Consider the following 18,571-nt stretch of genomic DNA (forward strand, 5'->3'; position numbering starts at 1 on the left):
GTTTTTCTCTCATTCCATTACATCATTTTCGACCAATCGAATCGTCCAAAAGCGGGGGCTGGGAACTAATTATCTAGCCTGTTCTCTTTTGTTTACAGCCTTCCCGTTGAAACATTACGTCACCTTCCTAAAAAGGATGATGTTGCTAGTTCCCAGACCCTATCGACGCAACTTCGAACTCAGGATTTTTCCAGTAATTTCACATAGCTACTCGAAAATACTAGAAATCGGATATTTTTGTTCATTCACCACAAAAAACAACTGATTGTGTGTTCTGCTCTTATTACTTTATTTTTAAGAACACTTGCTGGCAGTGAGTTCGGGATATATTCAAGTGCCCCTGGCTTGTAAAGTGTAACCGAATCGTGTTCGACCGGGGCTTTAAAGTTAACTGTTAAGAGAATGGCCAAAAAGGGCGTGTCATTTTTAGCATTTGGGTACGAGTTTTCTATGCCCTTATTTTATGACTCCTTTTTTCTCTGATCTGATCAATATTGAATACTGTTCTTACGAAAAAATACCCCTCTCATTTTGTTATCGCTTCACGATATTTCAATATTAGGCAACTAATCGTTTCTTTTTTGAGCAATTTAAGAATTTCGTAATGGAAATCTCACAATTTATTATAATGTTTATGTTTGTGTACATATTAGATGGATAAACTTGATATAAAATGGGATGAAATAGAGGATGAAATCTTAAATATGGGGTGCGAAGAATCTAGATATTTCTCATCTCTGACGTGTGAAAATACTGCTGACATCATCACATTAACCAAAGCTTAAATTTTCAATGCTGACTGGATGCTGACATCATTTTCATCGCTAATTCAGTTGTATATTGCTCTATAAACTCTATCATCTCTCTTACTAATCTTGGGGGAGAACATCAGTAGACATTATAGTACAAACTATATAAGAACACAAGGCTTCGATGGCCAAAATATCAAGAACAAATTAAGAACATTTTGAGGCTTTGCAAAAGCTCTCAAACATCCGAAAAATCGACATAAATAAAATACTCACAAAATGGTGAAAATGAGAACATGTTAAGAACATCCAAAGGTTCCAGAAATTTCGGATATTCCCATAAAAAACGTCTATTGACTAAGCCTGTTGTCTCCTCTTATTTGCATTGATAGTTCCACACTTGCAAGAATAACACCATCATCGTGGAATTAGGCAACTGGACCTAAGAATCCCAATATTTATAGAGAAATTTGCCTGGAAATTGCCAATCATCCTCCAGCAATGCTAATAACTTTCACAAAAATACCAAATTTTTGCTCAAGATGGCTATTACATGGTAGAATTTAGACGATGCTATCGTTCGTTTAAAGTAAATGCGAGAAAGAGTTAGGGTGTCAGGGCGGTTTACGGGAAAAAAGTGGCGGTAGAGTTTTGGAACAAAACTGTAAACATCTCCGCCACTGCTTACTCCACCCGAATTTATCACGCCTCTCCTAAACTATTCCCTTTTTAGTGATCTTGTGTAGACGATAGGATCGTCTAGGTAGAATTAGGCTAGGTTGAATCCTAACCTGAGCGGCGTAAAGACCCAGCGATGTTGCGGTAGTGTGCACATATTCTTCCGTTGCAGAGTTGCTGAACGATTTTATCCAAAAAGTTAAGAATAATATCATCATAAAACAAAAAACACTATTCTTATAAAAAAGCGTGTAACTGGTTTCGATTTTGATGTTCTTTGATCTCATAGCCAACTTCTCAAAATTTGCTGGGGTAACCTGTTTCAATTTTCCCATATATCAAAACATCAAAGGGGGTGCGTGCAGCCTAAGTGCAGAGAAGTCTTCGCGGAAAAACTATGCTAAAACTATAACTTATTATAATAAATGTAAAGCTAGCGTAAGCGAACAGTGACACAGTTGACGTATTCTAATGGTAGGTATCAAGCACTCATTGACGTATGATATTACATCCCCCACTCTACTCCGCCCTGCAAAGTCCTCCACGGAAACAAAAATCATCCCAGTAACTGCGCTGCGCTGTTATCAAATTGCAAGCGAAATATATTGCTGACCTCATGATTTAACACAGTTCATGTGTAGCCTTCTACTGGGGAATAGAATTTTCGTGACATTATTTTGAGGGTCTAATTATAGAGACTCTTTTAAATTTTCTCAAAGTCTAATCATATGAAAAGCTAATAAAGAAATGCTGACTAATTTTAGATAGTAAACAAACCACATGATAAGAACACGCAAATTGCAAAGCAAACCTTATCACATAATATCCAATGTTTGAAAGGAAGATATCCAGGGCTGTAGGAGACTGGATGATGTAGAAAATTGTCGCAGTGTTCACTTCATGGTCAATCAACGATAGAGGAAACGTTAATCAAAACTAAGAGGCTTTAGAAGCAGAGAATATTCAAAGTCATCCTGCAGTCAATATTCTTCAAAACTTCAAGGTACTGTATTTTAGTGAATTAAATTACTTTAAATTGTCATTGCTGTCAGCGTGAAAACAATATATTATAGTAACCTGAGATTAGATTGTGGTTGTTTTCTGCCCACCACGCTGAAGCTCTAAAGGGATGGGTGAAAACAGACAATCTGACGAATATGCAATCTCGAAATCGTAAGGACCGCATTCGTACCGTGAAAAGCACAGGTCGAAATCATATATCGACGCTGTGCCGACCAATCCAGCTTCTATTCAGCGCGCAATCAACGCAGAGAAAAGAAACCATGACGACCATCCAAGATCTTGGATGAGGTTCAAAGTTGATACTTTTATTCCCGTCGTTGAAAACACAACTCACAAATGTCATCAATGCTTTTTAAAAAGAGTCAGTGATAGAGAATCATAACAAAAAGTCTGTCTATTATTTCGACTCAATTAAAATAGCATTTCCATAATTAATAGTTTATTAAGGGGGGGGGGGGTTTCAGGGGGTACCCGATTCCGCAATTCCGTCAATTTTTTCTCCAATTTCCGTCCAACCGTCTTAAATTGAACCAAAATTCCGTCACCGAAAATTCCTTTGAAATTCAATATTTTTGTCGAAAATTCCGCAAATTTTGAATATCTTTTACCAATTCCGAAATTCCGCAAATTTTTTTGCTAAATTCCGTTTTTCCGCACTAAAATTGTCTAATTTTCCGTCTCCGTCAGAGTACCCAATTTCCGTAATTCCGTCTAAATTTTCGCCAAATTCCGCCACTCCGTCCGAAAAAACGGCCGATTCCGCTCCTCCGCCAACCATGAAACCCCCCCCCCCCTATTAACTACTGTTATACATTTGGGAATCATGTAAAAGATTTCTTTCGAAAGAAACTCATTTCAATTACACTTGGAGGTTTCTGGGGAATTCGTAAATAGTAAACTGCATACTGATACAGTCTGCTAGACATTAATATGGTAATATTTACTCTTCATCTTTGATTCTATCTACAGTGATTAGATTGACACATGCGCTATAAAATTTCTATTATTGGTCTTCAGAGGTTAATATATTCTTTGAAAACTTAACCTCTGATACTCAGGGTACCGCATTCGTCTAAAAGGACTGGGGATGACAACAAAGTTGCGTGATTGTGTTTTTGAATAGGGCACCGTATCAGTTTTTGACTTTCTGGCGCACAACAAGATTCTTGTTTTAAAATTTTCCGCAGGAGGACTATTTTCCACAGATGTATAATTTTCAAGTGCCTTCAGAGGTTTACTGTGCACGTAAGAAAATTATGAACAGCTGTTATCAGGTTATATATTAAAAGCTTAGGAGACCCCTTCACATGCACACACCCGGTAGGATTTCTTCAGCCTAGTATGGTAAAATAACGGACCGATACTCGATGAGGATATATATTTCCATATGTTTTTTATAGCTGGGGATTTAAATTCCATTGTTTTCAAGTCAGAAGTGGGGAGGGAAAGAATAGTACAATATTTTGCAGTGAGGTCTTTTTATTTGATTATTTTCAGCGGGAATAAATGTTTGGGTATAATTTTCCACTTGGAACGATATCTTGGCCATTTATTCTGGTGGTGCCACACGTGCCTGTGAGAAGGGGGTGTACATAAGTTGTTAAAAGTTATCCGCTGTAGTCTTTATTCTGCAAGATAAATTTGCTATATTAAAGTGAATTTGAATATCCATTGTATTGAATTGTTCTTTGATTTGACATTGCTGTAAGCCTGAAAGGAAAACATTTAAGGCTTAGGAGCTGATAGCGCAAGAATTTATACTGTAGTCCATATACTGTGAAACTTCAAATTGCTCGAGTAAATTTAAATACTGTATATTGAATTATTTTTTGAATCGTCCTTGCATGCACAAAAATGTTACGAATTCCCATGATAATACCTGACGGACATGACACTTTGATTATGTTTTTCACCAATAAGCTGCAAAGACAGTGTCATGGTCAATGATTTATAGATATATAGATCCACGGCCTTCATTGAAAAGTGAAGCAAGTTTTGGTTGGTAGGATTTCCTACCAAAGAAATTACGTGACAACAAGCCATTTCACTGGTTTGAGAGATGCCAAATAGCGTTAGCCAAGTACTTTTTTTAATCTCGAGCTCCGAAAACAATTAAAATGCTAGACTGGCACGCCAGTCGGGCTGGAACGGTATCACACGGGAAAAGTGAGCGTAGGAAGAAATTTTGTCGGCGCGGCAAGGGCTGAAAGCAGCCTCTTAATCAGCAGCCTCTCACCAATTTTTTCTCGTTCTCCTACGCAGCTCCTATTCTATCAAACGCCCGCCGCCTTTATGTTCCCGCCCTCTGACATGATTAATTAACCTAGTAGTTTGCTAGTCTATTAAAATGCTAGATCCTATCCATCGGCACGAAATTTTTGTTTCACTTTTTTTTTGCTGGAGAAAGCTTAAAATTGCCTATCTAGCCCTTCGGGCTTTACAGATCTGTGATCATGGTGAATTTATTATCTACCATTTTATAGCTGCGTTGCCCATGAGTCGATTGAGAGACGGTCTTTGTATTGAGCTCTGAGGAAGCTACAGGCATCTCTCGACATTTTAAATCGATCGTTCGTTCAATGATCTTGAAGGCAAAAACATTGTATTTATTTGAAAATGTATTTAATCTTTTATTGTTTTGTTTTAATTACTGAAGAAGTCAACCACAGATTTGTCGCTAATTACATCTAATGTCAGTTTATGCTTGTGTCCTGAATTCTAAAATAGGCTCTCCCCTTCTTCCAGCGTTGGGTTCCAGAGACGATCCAAAATACAAATTTATTGTTATCAGAGAGACAGTTTCCCTTGTCCCCATGACAACAGGCTCGTATTTCCCCTTTCTGGTCAATAATGTATGCTAGGCACTCTGTCAACAAGGTTTGATTTCATCCTTTAAATGCATGTTCTTGTACTAGAAATTTTTTAATCAAGTTTGGTAAAAACTTTCATCGCGTGTAATATAAAGCTAATTAAAGTTAGTTTACTACTTTCAGAATATAAAGTTCCAGGGGAGGCACTTAGGCAAAATTAGGTACGGGGAGGTGCCACTGGTCAGGGACCTTTCTTAGGTTCTAAAGATATCTTACAGGGCCCCAAATTTACTAGTTTTCTAGATGTGTATCTGACAGGGTCGACTTTTGGTCTTGACAATTTTTCAGAGTGAAAATTATTCCTCTACTTTTTGCCACCTTTGAGTGTGAAAATCGGAGAATTTTTCGGTTTTTCGTTTTGACACCATGTCCCAAATTTACTAAATATTCATATCCGACAGGGTCTACTTATCAAACTCCAGCGGCATGTCCCCGTCGGTCGTCAAGGTCAATGCCCCCGGATAAAGTTGATTCTTTTTCATGACTGAGGACCATGGATTCTATAACTATAATACTCAATCGAAAATAACATTCCATTTGGGACTGTGGGAAAACTATTTAGGCCTATTTAAAATTTAGGTACACATAGGAATCAGATATTCATTGCTTCCGAAGAGTAGCAACCTGTCCATCAATTTAGCGAGTGCTTAAATAAGTTAAAACTTTGAAAATGCACTAGCCTAGATATTCAATTATCCTTTTTTTATTTTGGATGCTCATTTTACTGCCTGGTCTACCTAGCTGTCTAATCAACAAAATATACATATATGTTGACTTCTGTTTCTGGAATGTAAACCGATTTAGGAAAACCAACTAAGTACAGCAGAAAAAACTTGGATATCAAAACGAGGGTGCAGCCGAAATGAGCCATTCCATTAAATTTTCATACAGGGGGGAGGACTAACCTTTTCAAGTCAAAAAGGATTTTTTGGAAATGTGTAGATACCCCCTGGAGAGTGGAAAAGTTTGCATTAAAATCCCTTTAAAAATTTCTTTTTATACCTTAAAGTGACGTTGGACGAACTAAAATCAGTTTTTTACCCCCTGGAAATTTTTAAATATCTGAAAAAGCTACGTGGTCACGGTTAGTAACATATGCAATCCATCAATTAAAGATTCAAAGTGTGACGTCAAATATACTAAAAACGTCAAATAAAAAATAAACGTCAAAAAAATATAAATAAAACTTAACATAAACACTGAATTGTGAAATTTTCAAATACTAGGTTGGCTGCATACAAATAACACCACGATGTACAGCAGCACCTAAAAACTACACAACAACATCAAAAAACCACTCAACAACTTATTTTCTTCCAACCAACAAATAATGCTGATAAAAACCAACCAAAAATACAACACAACATCAACAACAACAACACCAAAACTATGAATCTTCGAAGTCACAGAAACAAACTTGAACGAGCTTCTTCATCTAAAGAATTAGTCTCCTTAAGCACAGTCAGTATCGCATCTTACATTTCACCACCTAAAGAAAGAAAAAGAACACTTCATTCACTTAGAGACCTGCCAACAGATACCGGTAAAACAGGATATGGCAAATTAGGTGAAAATGCAACATCATCAACATCAATCAAACAAGTATCGTCTACCTCAAGCTGTAAACAACCACGATCTTCCAGCTCGACAACAATAACTAGTCCCGGACCTCTAGCCCGTTCTTCATCTTCACGTTTCCAGTCTACAACTTCTCTCAAACTTAAGCAATCTCTATCAAGTGCGTCAGAAACACCTACTAAACGACGCAAAACACTTAAGACGGCTTGGATTGAAGAAGATGACCAACCAGACCAATCAACTTCGGCACATTCCACATCCTCGTTAAAAACAATCTCCGGTAAAAGTATCAACCGCTTGAAAACATTTACAACATCATGCCGTAAAAAGAAGACAACTAAACGGAAAGAAAGTAATATACTAACTAAAGAACAAAAACAAAAAGTGGAGAAAATTCTTAAAGAGTTTAACAAGAAACAAAAAAGTATCCGACGTAACGGCACTACTCAGCCCAACCCGAGAAGTCAAAACCAAATTTTAAACGCTGCTAATACATCTTCAATATTCGATGAAAGATATTACGGTCCTGGAACGGTACGTCTCCGCACGCGAAGCCGTCGAAATGTACGCATGATCTTGAAAACGTTAGAAGATTACGGTGACGGATCAACTTTAATTGATCTGATTGATTATTCGAAAACAGTTTGCCAGACAGAACATTGTAACCTGCTTGTTCTCCACGCACTTAAGGAAGCTATGAAAACACAACAAGTTCAAACATACAATGATCTATTCGTGAGACAGGATTGTTATGATGAGTTTTTGGAAGAAGAACAACAAAGAGAGAAAGACAAAAAGATGGGTCAGCTTGCTATCAATACAAACTCGAAAACAAAGATTGCACTTAAGAATCCACCATTGAAAGCTCCAAAGGGTAAACGAAGAACTTACTTGTAACAACCCCTGATTTATAATATGAATATGGAATAAACACAAAATGAATAACTTAACAGAACAAAAATACTCATCTGTCATTAATTTTTTTGTGATATTGTCACACCCCCTTCTCACAGACCCGGTGGGGTTTTATCAGCTAGTGGGGGTAAAAATAACGAACCAAAACTCGGTGGGGATTGATTTTCCTATGTTTTTTATGGTTGGGGATTTGAATTCCTTTGCTGTCAGCGGGAATTGAAAAAAAAGCATAATATTTTGCAGTGCAGATTTGCTTGTCTGATTATTTTCAGCGGGGACAAAGGTTAGAGTATATTTTCCACTGGGGACGATATTTTTGCCAACTTTTCCAATGGGAAGGGGTCACAGTGGGTCTATGAGAAGGGAGTGTATTGACACCCCCTTTATAGGCCTTTTTATAAACTATTTTGGGTGCAACGACTGCCTTGTTGAAACCATTAACAAGATGATCTAATCCATTGAGTATTCAAGAATTAATTTTATTATAGATTAAACTTCTTATGAACTCCTCTAGGAATCAATTACCATAGCAATATTTTGAAAATGTAATTTTTGAAAAGGTCTAGCCCTGAACCGAAGATTAGACCAAACCAGACCTAGTTTCATAATACATTTTTCAATTTGCACATCAATCGACCTCTAGCGCCCTGTTTATGTTTTCACCCACTCCACTTGTTCCAGACCTCTTTGCGTTTGAGTCCGAAGGGACAGTTGAAAGGAGTCGGGGATGGTGGACTACATAGAATCTTCATATGATGTAGAAGTTCAATACATGTTTTTTTGTATAAGCCTATTGCATTTATAAGCATATCTAGGCTCAATGGTAAAAATTTAAGCATATGCTAAACATTCATAATCTGAGCCTACAATCATAGTTTTGATATACTTTCTAACTTTTGACAAAAAACTTATAATGCAGAAGTAGAAACCTACCAGGTCGGGTTTCATGACTTTATTACCAACAATAGTCATAAATCGTGTAAATAATAGATTGAATCTAGAATTTTTGTTTTTTTGTTTTTGCTTTTTTTTATTTTCTTAATTCTGACGATGAATGTTAATTCCAACCCAGGCTGTAGGACATAAGTATCTTGCAATCCGATATAGGAGATGCGACACCTCATTGATCACTGCATATATCTAGAAGTTTGATTACAAACAACTCTTGATACAGTTCTTTTTGGCGCTTCCAATCAGATTTAAGAAATATGTTTCTTGTCAAACACGAAAAAGCTTTTTGTTAACCCTAAGCCGCTATGTTGTTGCACGAACGATTGAGTTTGCTTCTTCGTACAACAATGTACTAGCCGATCTTGTTTCAAAGCAGTAACGTGCTTTACAACTTACACAACTTTATTAGTGTCAATAAATTTTGCACATAAAAATTTTGAGTAAAAGCGTGATTTTTCTTCAGGACTTTAATTTCACAACCTGTGTATTACTGCTCTTTCTATTTTTAGTATTTTTTGATGATGCGTTTTCCCATAATCTTTGTAGACAATGTTCTTAGCTTCCTTTTATCCAGTCTCAAAAGTTAGCATGAAGACCTATGTATCAGTTCTTTCAGTTTACCTTCGACGTGTTTCATATCTTGCAAGTAGTGTAGTGGATTCATCTCTGGTTTTTTCTTTCGAGTGATTTCTAAAAGTGGTCATTAGGAACTGGCACCCAGATGGTGAATTTTTCATCCGACACGATAAAGCTCTGAATGTCGGGAAAATTTTCAAGTTGGCCCGCTCATTTAGAGCTTTAGCGTGGGCGGCCAGTCCGCCATCGGAAAATCAGATAAATTAGGAACCAAAACTCCAGTGGATTTCCTTTGAGAGCTGTATTTGAATGTCAGGTACTCGTAATGTTTAAATAAGTGATACTGACTTCATTTGCTGTTAGGCGTTTTTTAAACTATGGGATATGAAACTGGTAGTTCAAAGGATAGGTAGGTACATATCAAGCTGTGAATGGACAAATTCCGGTTTTATTTCATGTGCACTCAGCTGTTACACTTGGGAGATTTCTTTTGAAGGAAACTCATTTTACTGATTTTTATAAGTCTCAGAAGAATAAATAACTGGAATTATAGAAAAAATATTTTTTCCTCTGTAGCACGAATTACCTTGAGGTTCTTAAAGGAGGACGTGGATCACGTAGTGGGTGCATGGCTCTCTAGGAAAATACTGTGTCGCTAACAAACAGTAGCGTAGGCAAGAGGGGTGCAACATTTGTGATGAAGGAGAACAGATTTATGTGACAGAGTAATTATTCATGTTATAAAAAATAATTACTGTGTCGTAAACCGGGACGCCAATTTTGCGATTTTATTGGCTCGCGAAAATTAATCCTATTAACTTATAAAAGTACCACCTAGTACCCTGAGTATCAGAGGTTAAGTTTTCAAAGAATATATTAACCTCTGAAGACCAATAATAGAAATTTTATCGCGCATATGTCAATCTAATCACTGTAGAAAGAATCAAAGATGAAGAGCAAATATTACCTTATTAATGTCTAGCAGACTGTATATGCAGTTTACTATTTACGAATTCCCCAAAAACCTCCAAGTGTAATTGAAATGAGTTTCTTTCGAAAGAAATCTTCAACATGATCCCCAAATGTATGACAGTAATTACTAAACTATTAATTATGGAAATGTCACTTTAATTGAATCGAAATAATAGACAGACTGTATGATATGACTTTCTATCACTGACTCTTTTTAAAAAGCATCGATGGTATGTTTTAGTTGTGTTTTCAACGACGGGAATAAAAATATCAACTTTATACTTCATCCAAGATCTTGGATGGTCATCATGGTTACTTTTATCTTCGTTGATCGCGAGCAGAATAGAATCTCGATTCGTCGGCACAGCGTCGATATATGATTTCGACCTGTGCTTTTCACGGTAACTACCTAGCCATTGAATAAGAGGGGGGGTGGTACTTTGAAGACAATTTTTTTTAACTGATATCAATTTCAACAACAAAAAAGAAACTTAACAAATGAACACGTAAAATAAGAACCAATACTAACAAAAAGAAAATTTTTAACAAGTGTAAGGTCTATCTACACTGTAATAAAATATTGAATTATTCGAATTTAATTAGCGGGGGGGGTCTTAATCAACCTCGTCCCCGTGTATCCCAGGCTTTATTTACGTTACTGATTGACGCCAGAGAATTATCTAGCGCTATCAGTAAGAATCAAAAAGCTGATAATACGCAGGGAACGAGGTTGGGTCTTAATAACAGTGGGGTGGATGGATTTTTTTTCTCTTAACAATTAGCAGAGGACGTCTATTCGGGAGACAAGAGTATTAGTAGATTCATGCGTATGTAACAAAGTCACAAATAAACGTCGAGTAAAGCTCTGATTGGCTCGCTGAGGCATGCAAAAATTACCTCATAGTCATACTTTGGACAGTTTGAAAAAAAATTAGTTTAACTTAAGTAAGCAATTTCAAGCCAATCAGAGCTTTAGCTTTTCTCGACGTTTTTTGTGACTTTTTTACATGAATCTGCTATCAGGAAATTTGTCTATTCGCATCGCACGATTCGCAAAGAATCGAGATTTATATTACTGCGCTTATATGTTGCGGTGGCAAAGGGGTCGTAGTACGTAGTATACTTCGGCGCGGTGTTAGTATGGTACAGTTAAACCCGACTGACAAGATGGCAGAAGAAATGTGATGGAAAATATTAAGAAGGTTTGAAGTGTCATATTTTATCTTATCTACTTCTTCTTGTTTGGGTTTTTGGGCTCATTTAACTGCATTTAAAAGCAAACAGGTTGATAGAAAAATTGTATTTTGAGGTGGTAAAGTTCACTTTTAAAGTCAAAGAGAGTTTAGAAAAAACATTTCAACGGGCGCACAGTAGGACTTGATCTTTAAATCCAGACCCGATCAATCGAACTTGTCGAACCAATCGAACCATCGAACTAATCGAACTTCATCGAACGATTAAAGTTTGATTAAAAAAATTAATCGAACTTTCCATTTTTTTCAAATATTGTGAGTGTTCGATTAACCCTTTCCGGACGCACGGGCCACTGGGTGGCCCATCATGAATCGTGTTCCTATATGACGCACGGGCCACCAGGTGGCCCATAGCTTTGTAAAAGATTTTAACAGTTTTCACGCCAAAATACAATAACATGGTTTTGAATAATGATTTTGAGATAAATTTCCCGTAACCTGCAAAAAACCGCTTTTCGATATTTTGTTTACAACTAGAATTATAAATTTTCAATGTTTGTTGTAAATTTACTCAGGCTAAATCTGTAAGGGAAAAATTGCTCAAAAATTTGGACAAAAAATCACTTTACTCAGATTCTTGGAAAGCTTTTGACATGAAATTTTTTTTACCCGGCCAGTAATTCAATTCTCTAAATCATATTCAAAGTTCAAGGCGTAAAGCAAATGCCTTTAACTCCATTTCTTTATTCAAAGTCAAAAATTTTGCCTTTCCGAAAAAAAATCTGCCGATTTTTCGGTCACGTGACCAGGTGTCAGCCATATTTAAAAATTTTTTTTGGTATTTCAAAACCAGTCGAGTACTGAGCGATCTTTTCAAGTCATCTCTATACAAAAAAGAAAAGCAAAAAGACATATCGAATGAGTACATCATAATGTTCCACCGCAGAGTAACTTGTGTTTTGAATCTATCAAAGCAATTAAAACACTAGAAATTTTCAAATCCCACGATATCCAAAAACTTGATTGATTTTGCAACGGTATAAATTGAAACTTGAAAATGTTATTAACACTTAGTTAAAATTGGCATAATTAGTGAGATTAGATATAATTTGATCATTTTTCCGATTTCATTTTTAGGGCCTGTCTTCTTTGGAATCATAAGATGGAGCAAGAAACGAAGACTTTTTATAAGAACAAAAAAACTCATTGAAATATTTGCTTTGCGTTTGTTGTTTTTTTACCAAAGCTGTGAAGATCACATGTCAGAAGGATAAGCGAGCAATAGAAGAACATAATAATCTGCACAACACTGTTGTATCACAGAACCCGGTGGGGACCTACAGCAGGAAATTTCTATTGCAAAATATCTTAACGGGGAAGAAAATTTGGGGTTTTAAATGGTCGGAGAAAAATTGCGACGGCGTGTACTTTTGTTAACTCGTCGAAATTTTCATCATTTCCCCCCAAATTTTTCAATTTTATCCCCTTTGGAAAGTTCTATCGGCTAATCTGAGCCCCTCAGAATGACTTAATTACTCAATATGGAGTTTTTCTCTCCCCAATTCATAAACGGATGATATACACTGTCCCGGACATTTACAAACACGCATAGACGTACATTTTCTATATTTCATATATAATAGAACACCCCTTTCTCAGTGACCCAGTGAAGTTTTGAAACCCACCGGGTCTTAATATAGGATCTCCAAAGCTCACTAAGTGATAACCTTTAACTTCCTCTGGTAGGGAAAAATTGACTTTCAACTAATATTCAAGAATTCTTAAAAAAACTGAGATTGACCGGGGTAAGAGGGTAAGACCATAAATAAGATCTTTGATTTGGGTTCTATGCAATTTCTTTCACCGGTTAATTCGCATTATTGAGTGGAGCTGACCGTGTCACTGATATAGGGGTGTAATTAAAGAATTTGTATATATAATCTCCGTGGATACAATCGGGTGCATAGTTCTTCGCGCTTCGATGGTGAACAAACGATTTTTCTGTCGTGTTTTAGTCAAGTTGACAATTAAGAGTCATGTCTACCTGAGAACGATCTCGATTATCGGTTCACCCAGTGGTCCCTATAAAAGGCAACGAATGAATTAAAAAAAATTGTCACGAAACTAATTTTGCTGTATATTCAGGGCTTCATTAGATTATTGAGCTTATCTTTAGATAGAAGTCAACGACCTTGAATAGGGGTGTATGACAAAATTATTTTACTAGAAGAAAAGATACATATTAAAATGGTATAAAGGATGATAAAACAAGGTGAAACATTCGAGAACGAAATACCTTTTCCTAATTAATGTTGTATGTGCAATATGACGATGCGTTGACTTCTCGATCCGGGATACTTGTTAGCTGTACCATTATTCGGCAAGTCCATTTGGAATATCTAGAAAGAAAAGCAATATATTCAAATTATTTTAATCTTCAACTGGCAAAACCACATCTTAATACCGATCAAATATGAAACAGTTGACACACAACAGCGTTTCAAAACCTTTCTAACATTTTTAAATGTCCATCATGTGGTGTTAGAAGATCTTTACAGTCCCCAAACCAGTGAAATTCTGTACTCAAATACCTTACGTATCTGCCGCTTTAGGTGGATTAAACTTCGCGTGGAGTAATTGAAAATGGCATCGACCTCTAACTTCGCGTGGAGTAATTGAAAATGGCATCTAACGTTAGAGGTCGATGAAAATGGTAAATTCGTAATTTTCATGAGTTTTGGCCCTTTTCGCAAAACTTAGTTCTTGCTATAAATTGAAAATCCGTTAAAACTAAAGAAATTTGGTGAAATCTAGTGAAAAAGAGGCTGCTTCGCAGCAATTTTTTTTAAATTCTCAATTCTCTAAAATAAAGTACATGCGAAAATTAATCGACTTAGGGTAATGATAGCGCTATTCTAAGTCGTGTCATTAAGACAAAAGTGACCAGAAAGTAAAAAATCCCACTCGCACAAGACAGAGATGTAATGTGTATTCCGACAAGGACATGATGTGTATTTCCTTCGTTGTGAGACAGGGAGATAGAAAAGCAAAACATCACTCGCACACTCGCATGAGACAGGGATGTAATATGGTATATTTCCTTTTTTGTGACACAGGGAGGTGCGAGAGGCGGGAGAGCTAAAATACCACTCGCGTGATACGATACAGGGATAATACGTATCTGATAAAATAATATTTCTTCCCACTATTTTACCGAGCTTTTTACGTTGCCTTAATATACATTAATGCTTGTGAGAAAGCATAAAAAATCACGCTTTTATCCCCTATTGATCGTGATATAAAGAGGGCCTTAGATAATATCCTTGAACTCATTCGCATGTCAATGACCTTCTTAAATTAACTCTCACTCACAGGAATCTGCAAAGACGTCATCCTAATAGACGTAATAAAAAACTTACCATTGTTGAAAGAATAACTTTTCGTAATCAATTGGGAATATAATTACTACTTGCATCGTGTTTACGTCATATTTCTCATCTCTTCACTTTTTCTACCGTGTAGGAGTACAAAACATGAGATTTCTATAAGGAAATTTGAAAAACTTCACCGCAGAAATATTTTCAATATTTTGCTCAATTTTTCGACTGCAAGTTGTGGGGTAGCAGAAATATATATCAATGTGTTCCTTATAAGAGCCGCTAAACGAATATCGTATTTTTGTTTTCACCACGACGTGTTATTGAACGTTTTAAGTACTTTTTGTTTTAAGCCTTTGATCTTTCTTTTTTTTCTTTGGTTTAGAGTGGCGCTAAATGATGTGATTACTCATTTTTTTGTCGTTTAAAATATGACAGTGTGCTCGACTGAAAACCCCTATTACATGTGAAAAAAACGAGGTATTACTTATCGTGATATCTTTTATCAATCACTTTCTATTGCAATTTTAGTGAAGCCAGTCAAAAATCAAATTTTTGTTTGCGTCATATAGCCGTGAAATCATGCGTCCGGAAAGGGTTAAGTCACTAATTATGGTTCGATTAGTTCAACAACCTAATTTGTTCGATTAGTTCGCACCATTAAAAGTCCGATTTTAAAGTAAAAATCGGATTGTAAAATCGGGAAGGCTACTCCTGATATCAGAATTGAACATTTTTCCAAAACCAGTTCTAACATCGCGTCACGTCAGCAACACCATCGAGCGCACCCGGCCCGGCGTCAATATTACCGCACGTTTTAAAAGTTCGCTCGCCCGGCGCGGGTGGGCAGTTGTGCGGACTAAATATTCGGGTCGGTAAACTAAATATACGGGAGAGCAAAATATCCAGGACTCGGCAAGATGGCAGCTTTACAAAGGTCAAAGAAGTGGCGATAAGTTATGCAAAATGAGGTAAGGATTGGAATAACGAACTAATCGAACTAATCCGTAGCTTAACCTACCGAACTAATAGACCTTTTCGCCTTTCCATCCGCCATATTGAATTGTATGCAAAAATTATGGTGGCCGAATTGCCGTGGTGAAATTCCCTTAGAAAGTATGCAAAACATATGCAAAAAGAAAGAATTAAATAAAAACTTACATGCATATTTGGCATTATATTAAATTGTAATCTTGTAGAAGAAAGATTAAATTTGCTTCTCTTGAAAACTAAAAACAATTATATTCACTCATCTCTTAGAACAAGCACTTTAAAAGACCATAACATTAGACAGAAACTCAAACTGAAAAATCACCCGCGAAGGTAAAAAACAATCCTTATTCGGCTGACGGCAAATTATTCTCCTGGGAATAGAGCCGCCAAATGATCAAATCAAAACATTGATAAAGTGTGACGTCATAATTACTGCTTTCAGTTTGTGTGTTTTGAAAGTTTGATGTGTGTACTCCGTCTTCGTGGAATTTTTTAATGGCATGAAAACAGAATATGCAATGTCTTTAAGAACATATTCCTAAAATGCGGCTAGTTCGAAACGCAGGTCACAGGTCACAGGTCAACAGGTCACAGGTCACAGGTCAACAAAGATAATAAGATCATATATACATAACATAACATCAATACATAACGCATTAAATCACAAAAAAGTAATACATGTTATTTAGATATTATAAAATGACAATTGAATAAAATAACAACCTTAGTGACACTTACTTACAAAAATAATGACAAAATCATAAAATATGTTGCCTAACAAGACAAAAACACGAAAAATATTTATAATACAGAATGTGATGTTGATAGTGCGAATGGATATAAAACGGCACCAATCAGAAGCTTGTGAGGTCCCTAAGAGAGTGGTTTTAGAAGGATGAAACTAATTAATCATTCAATTGTTATTTTAATGACTTAATGACAATTTTTGACAAAAATGTTGACAGGATCACAAATTATCATGTCTTACAAGAGAAAAACACCAAAAATATTTAGCATACCGAATGTGATGATAACAATATGGCTGGATATAAAATTACACCAATCAGAAGCTCGTGAGTTCTCTGAGAAGGTAGTTTTAGAGCGATGAGTTTTATTATCTGTAACCATCATATAACATTACAAACATTATAATATGTAATATACCTGTTATACGTATAATACGTATGGTTTTAAATTTTCTGGTCTGCGTTATACACGGCGCAAACTGCGAAAGATCGATAAAAGCACATGGTTAAATTTTGATGTTTGAAATGGTTTTATATGGATGAAATTGCTTGAGAATTATGTTTTTGATAATTCTTTGTGTTTTCCAAACATTTTCCTCTGCAATGACATTGATTAGAGTCAGCCTGTCATCACTGACCTGTGACCTGTTGACCTGTGACCTGTGACCTGCGTTTCGAACTAGCCGCCTAAAATGCTTTTGTTGTTCTGTAAATATTTCCTTTTGGATCAAGAAATTCCATCTTTTATTGTTCTAATGATTATAATATTTCTTTATAAGATGCTTTTTTGTCTTTTTAATCTTTGTGTAAACTTGCATATGTTTTGCATACATTCCAACTAAATCCAACCACGGCATTTTCGTTCCTGTATTTTTGCATGCAATTCAAGATGGCGGACGGAAAGGCGAAAAGGTCTATCAAACTCCAATTTCCGGTAAAATTGTGAGTGTTCGATGAAGTTAGATTAATTTTTTAATCGAACTTTAATCGTTCGATGAAGTTCGATTAGTTCGATTGTTCGATTGGTTTGACAAGTTCGATTGATCAGTTCTGGTTAAATGCAAAATGGTACGCCAGTCATTTAAAAATGGTAGATCAGTAGGTAAAAATCTTGATGAAAGTTTGTACTATTTCCATGAAAGATTTGATTGTCTTAAAGGTTCAATTCCCACTCGCAGCGGTTCACTTAGCCTGGGAATCCAAGCTCATAATCTTAGAAAAAACTAAAAATACCTCACCTCACCAAAGTTCTAAAATTATAGTGCTTGGTGCAGGTAGATTAGTCTGACACAGAATGTTATAAACAGTCTTTGTGTGAACCCTTGTTGACAGACATTTTGAACTTTGGAAACCCAGGCAAACACACATAATCAACTTATCATAAAAACTCTTTCACAAGCTCTGAAGACTTTCAAAACTACTAAAAACCACATCAAAACATCAACCATGTATTTAGACTTCCAACCAACAGCCATTTTGTTTCTAAATGAATCTTTGTTTTCATATTCATTTGTTTTCCTTTTTTCTACAAAGTCAGCTTTTTCCATAAATTATGCTCGCGCATCGAAATTATCAAAAAGCTGGCCAATCAGGCCGAACCTGCATTACTGGGAAATATCTCCCTGCAGACGAGTTACCTGCGCCAAGCGTTAAACAAGCAGCAAAAATATCATACACTAGGATGTGAAAAAAGTTTAACGCTTGGATTTCCAGGCTACGGTTCACTTGTCTTGTAGGGGGGTCAGACGAAATTCCAAAATCATTTTCAAAATGTTTAATGAAAAGCTTCCTAGAAAAAAATAAGGGGTCACTTATCTTCCAACCTTTAGTAGTTTTTCAGACATTCCATTTTGATGTTCCATTTTTTTGAAGATTTCTGTACAAAAACCTCTTGCCATCTTGTAACATTCCACGGCACTGAAAATTAAATCGAAAGTGTTTTACAAAAAA

General features: G+C 36.1%; 1 protein-coding gene and 1 long non-coding RNA gene across 2 annotated transcripts; one reads left to right on the plus strand and one right to left on the minus strand.

The window, feature by feature from the left end:
- Positions 1 to 2,203: 2,203 nt before the first annotated feature.
- Positions 2,204 to 7,863, plus strand: LOC136824067 (serine-rich adhesin for platelets-like). The gene is made up of 2 exons (XM_067080226.1): positions 2,204 to 2,430; positions 6,547 to 7,863. Exon 2 carries the CDS (start codon positions 6,710 to 6,712, stop codon positions 7,793 to 7,795), a length of 1,086 nt encoding a protein of 361 aa, XP_066936327.1. The 5' UTR covers positions 2,204 to 2,430; positions 6,547 to 6,709; the 3' UTR covers positions 7,796 to 7,863.
- A 5,540-nt stretch (positions 7,864 to 13,403) lies between these two features.
- On the minus strand, positions 13,404 to 15,043 carry LOC136824055 (uncharacterized). Its single transcript, XR_010849092.1, has 3 exons — positions 14,925 to 15,043; positions 13,802 to 13,904; positions 13,404 to 13,587 (listed from the first exon to the last, which is right to left on the minus strand). It is a non-coding gene; the product is annotated as an uncharacterized lncRNA (long non-coding RNA).
- Positions 15,044 to 18,571: the final 3,528 nt, after the last annotated feature.

The sequence above is a fragment of the Clytia hemisphaerica genome, unplaced genomic scaffold (assembly GCF_902728285.1).
Source record: "Clytia hemisphaerica strain Z4C2 unplaced genomic scaffold, Clytia hemisphaerica genome assembly, whole genome shotgun sequence".
Lineage (NCBI taxonomy): Eukaryota > Metazoa > Cnidaria > Hydrozoa > Leptothecata > Clytiidae > Clytia > Clytia hemisphaerica.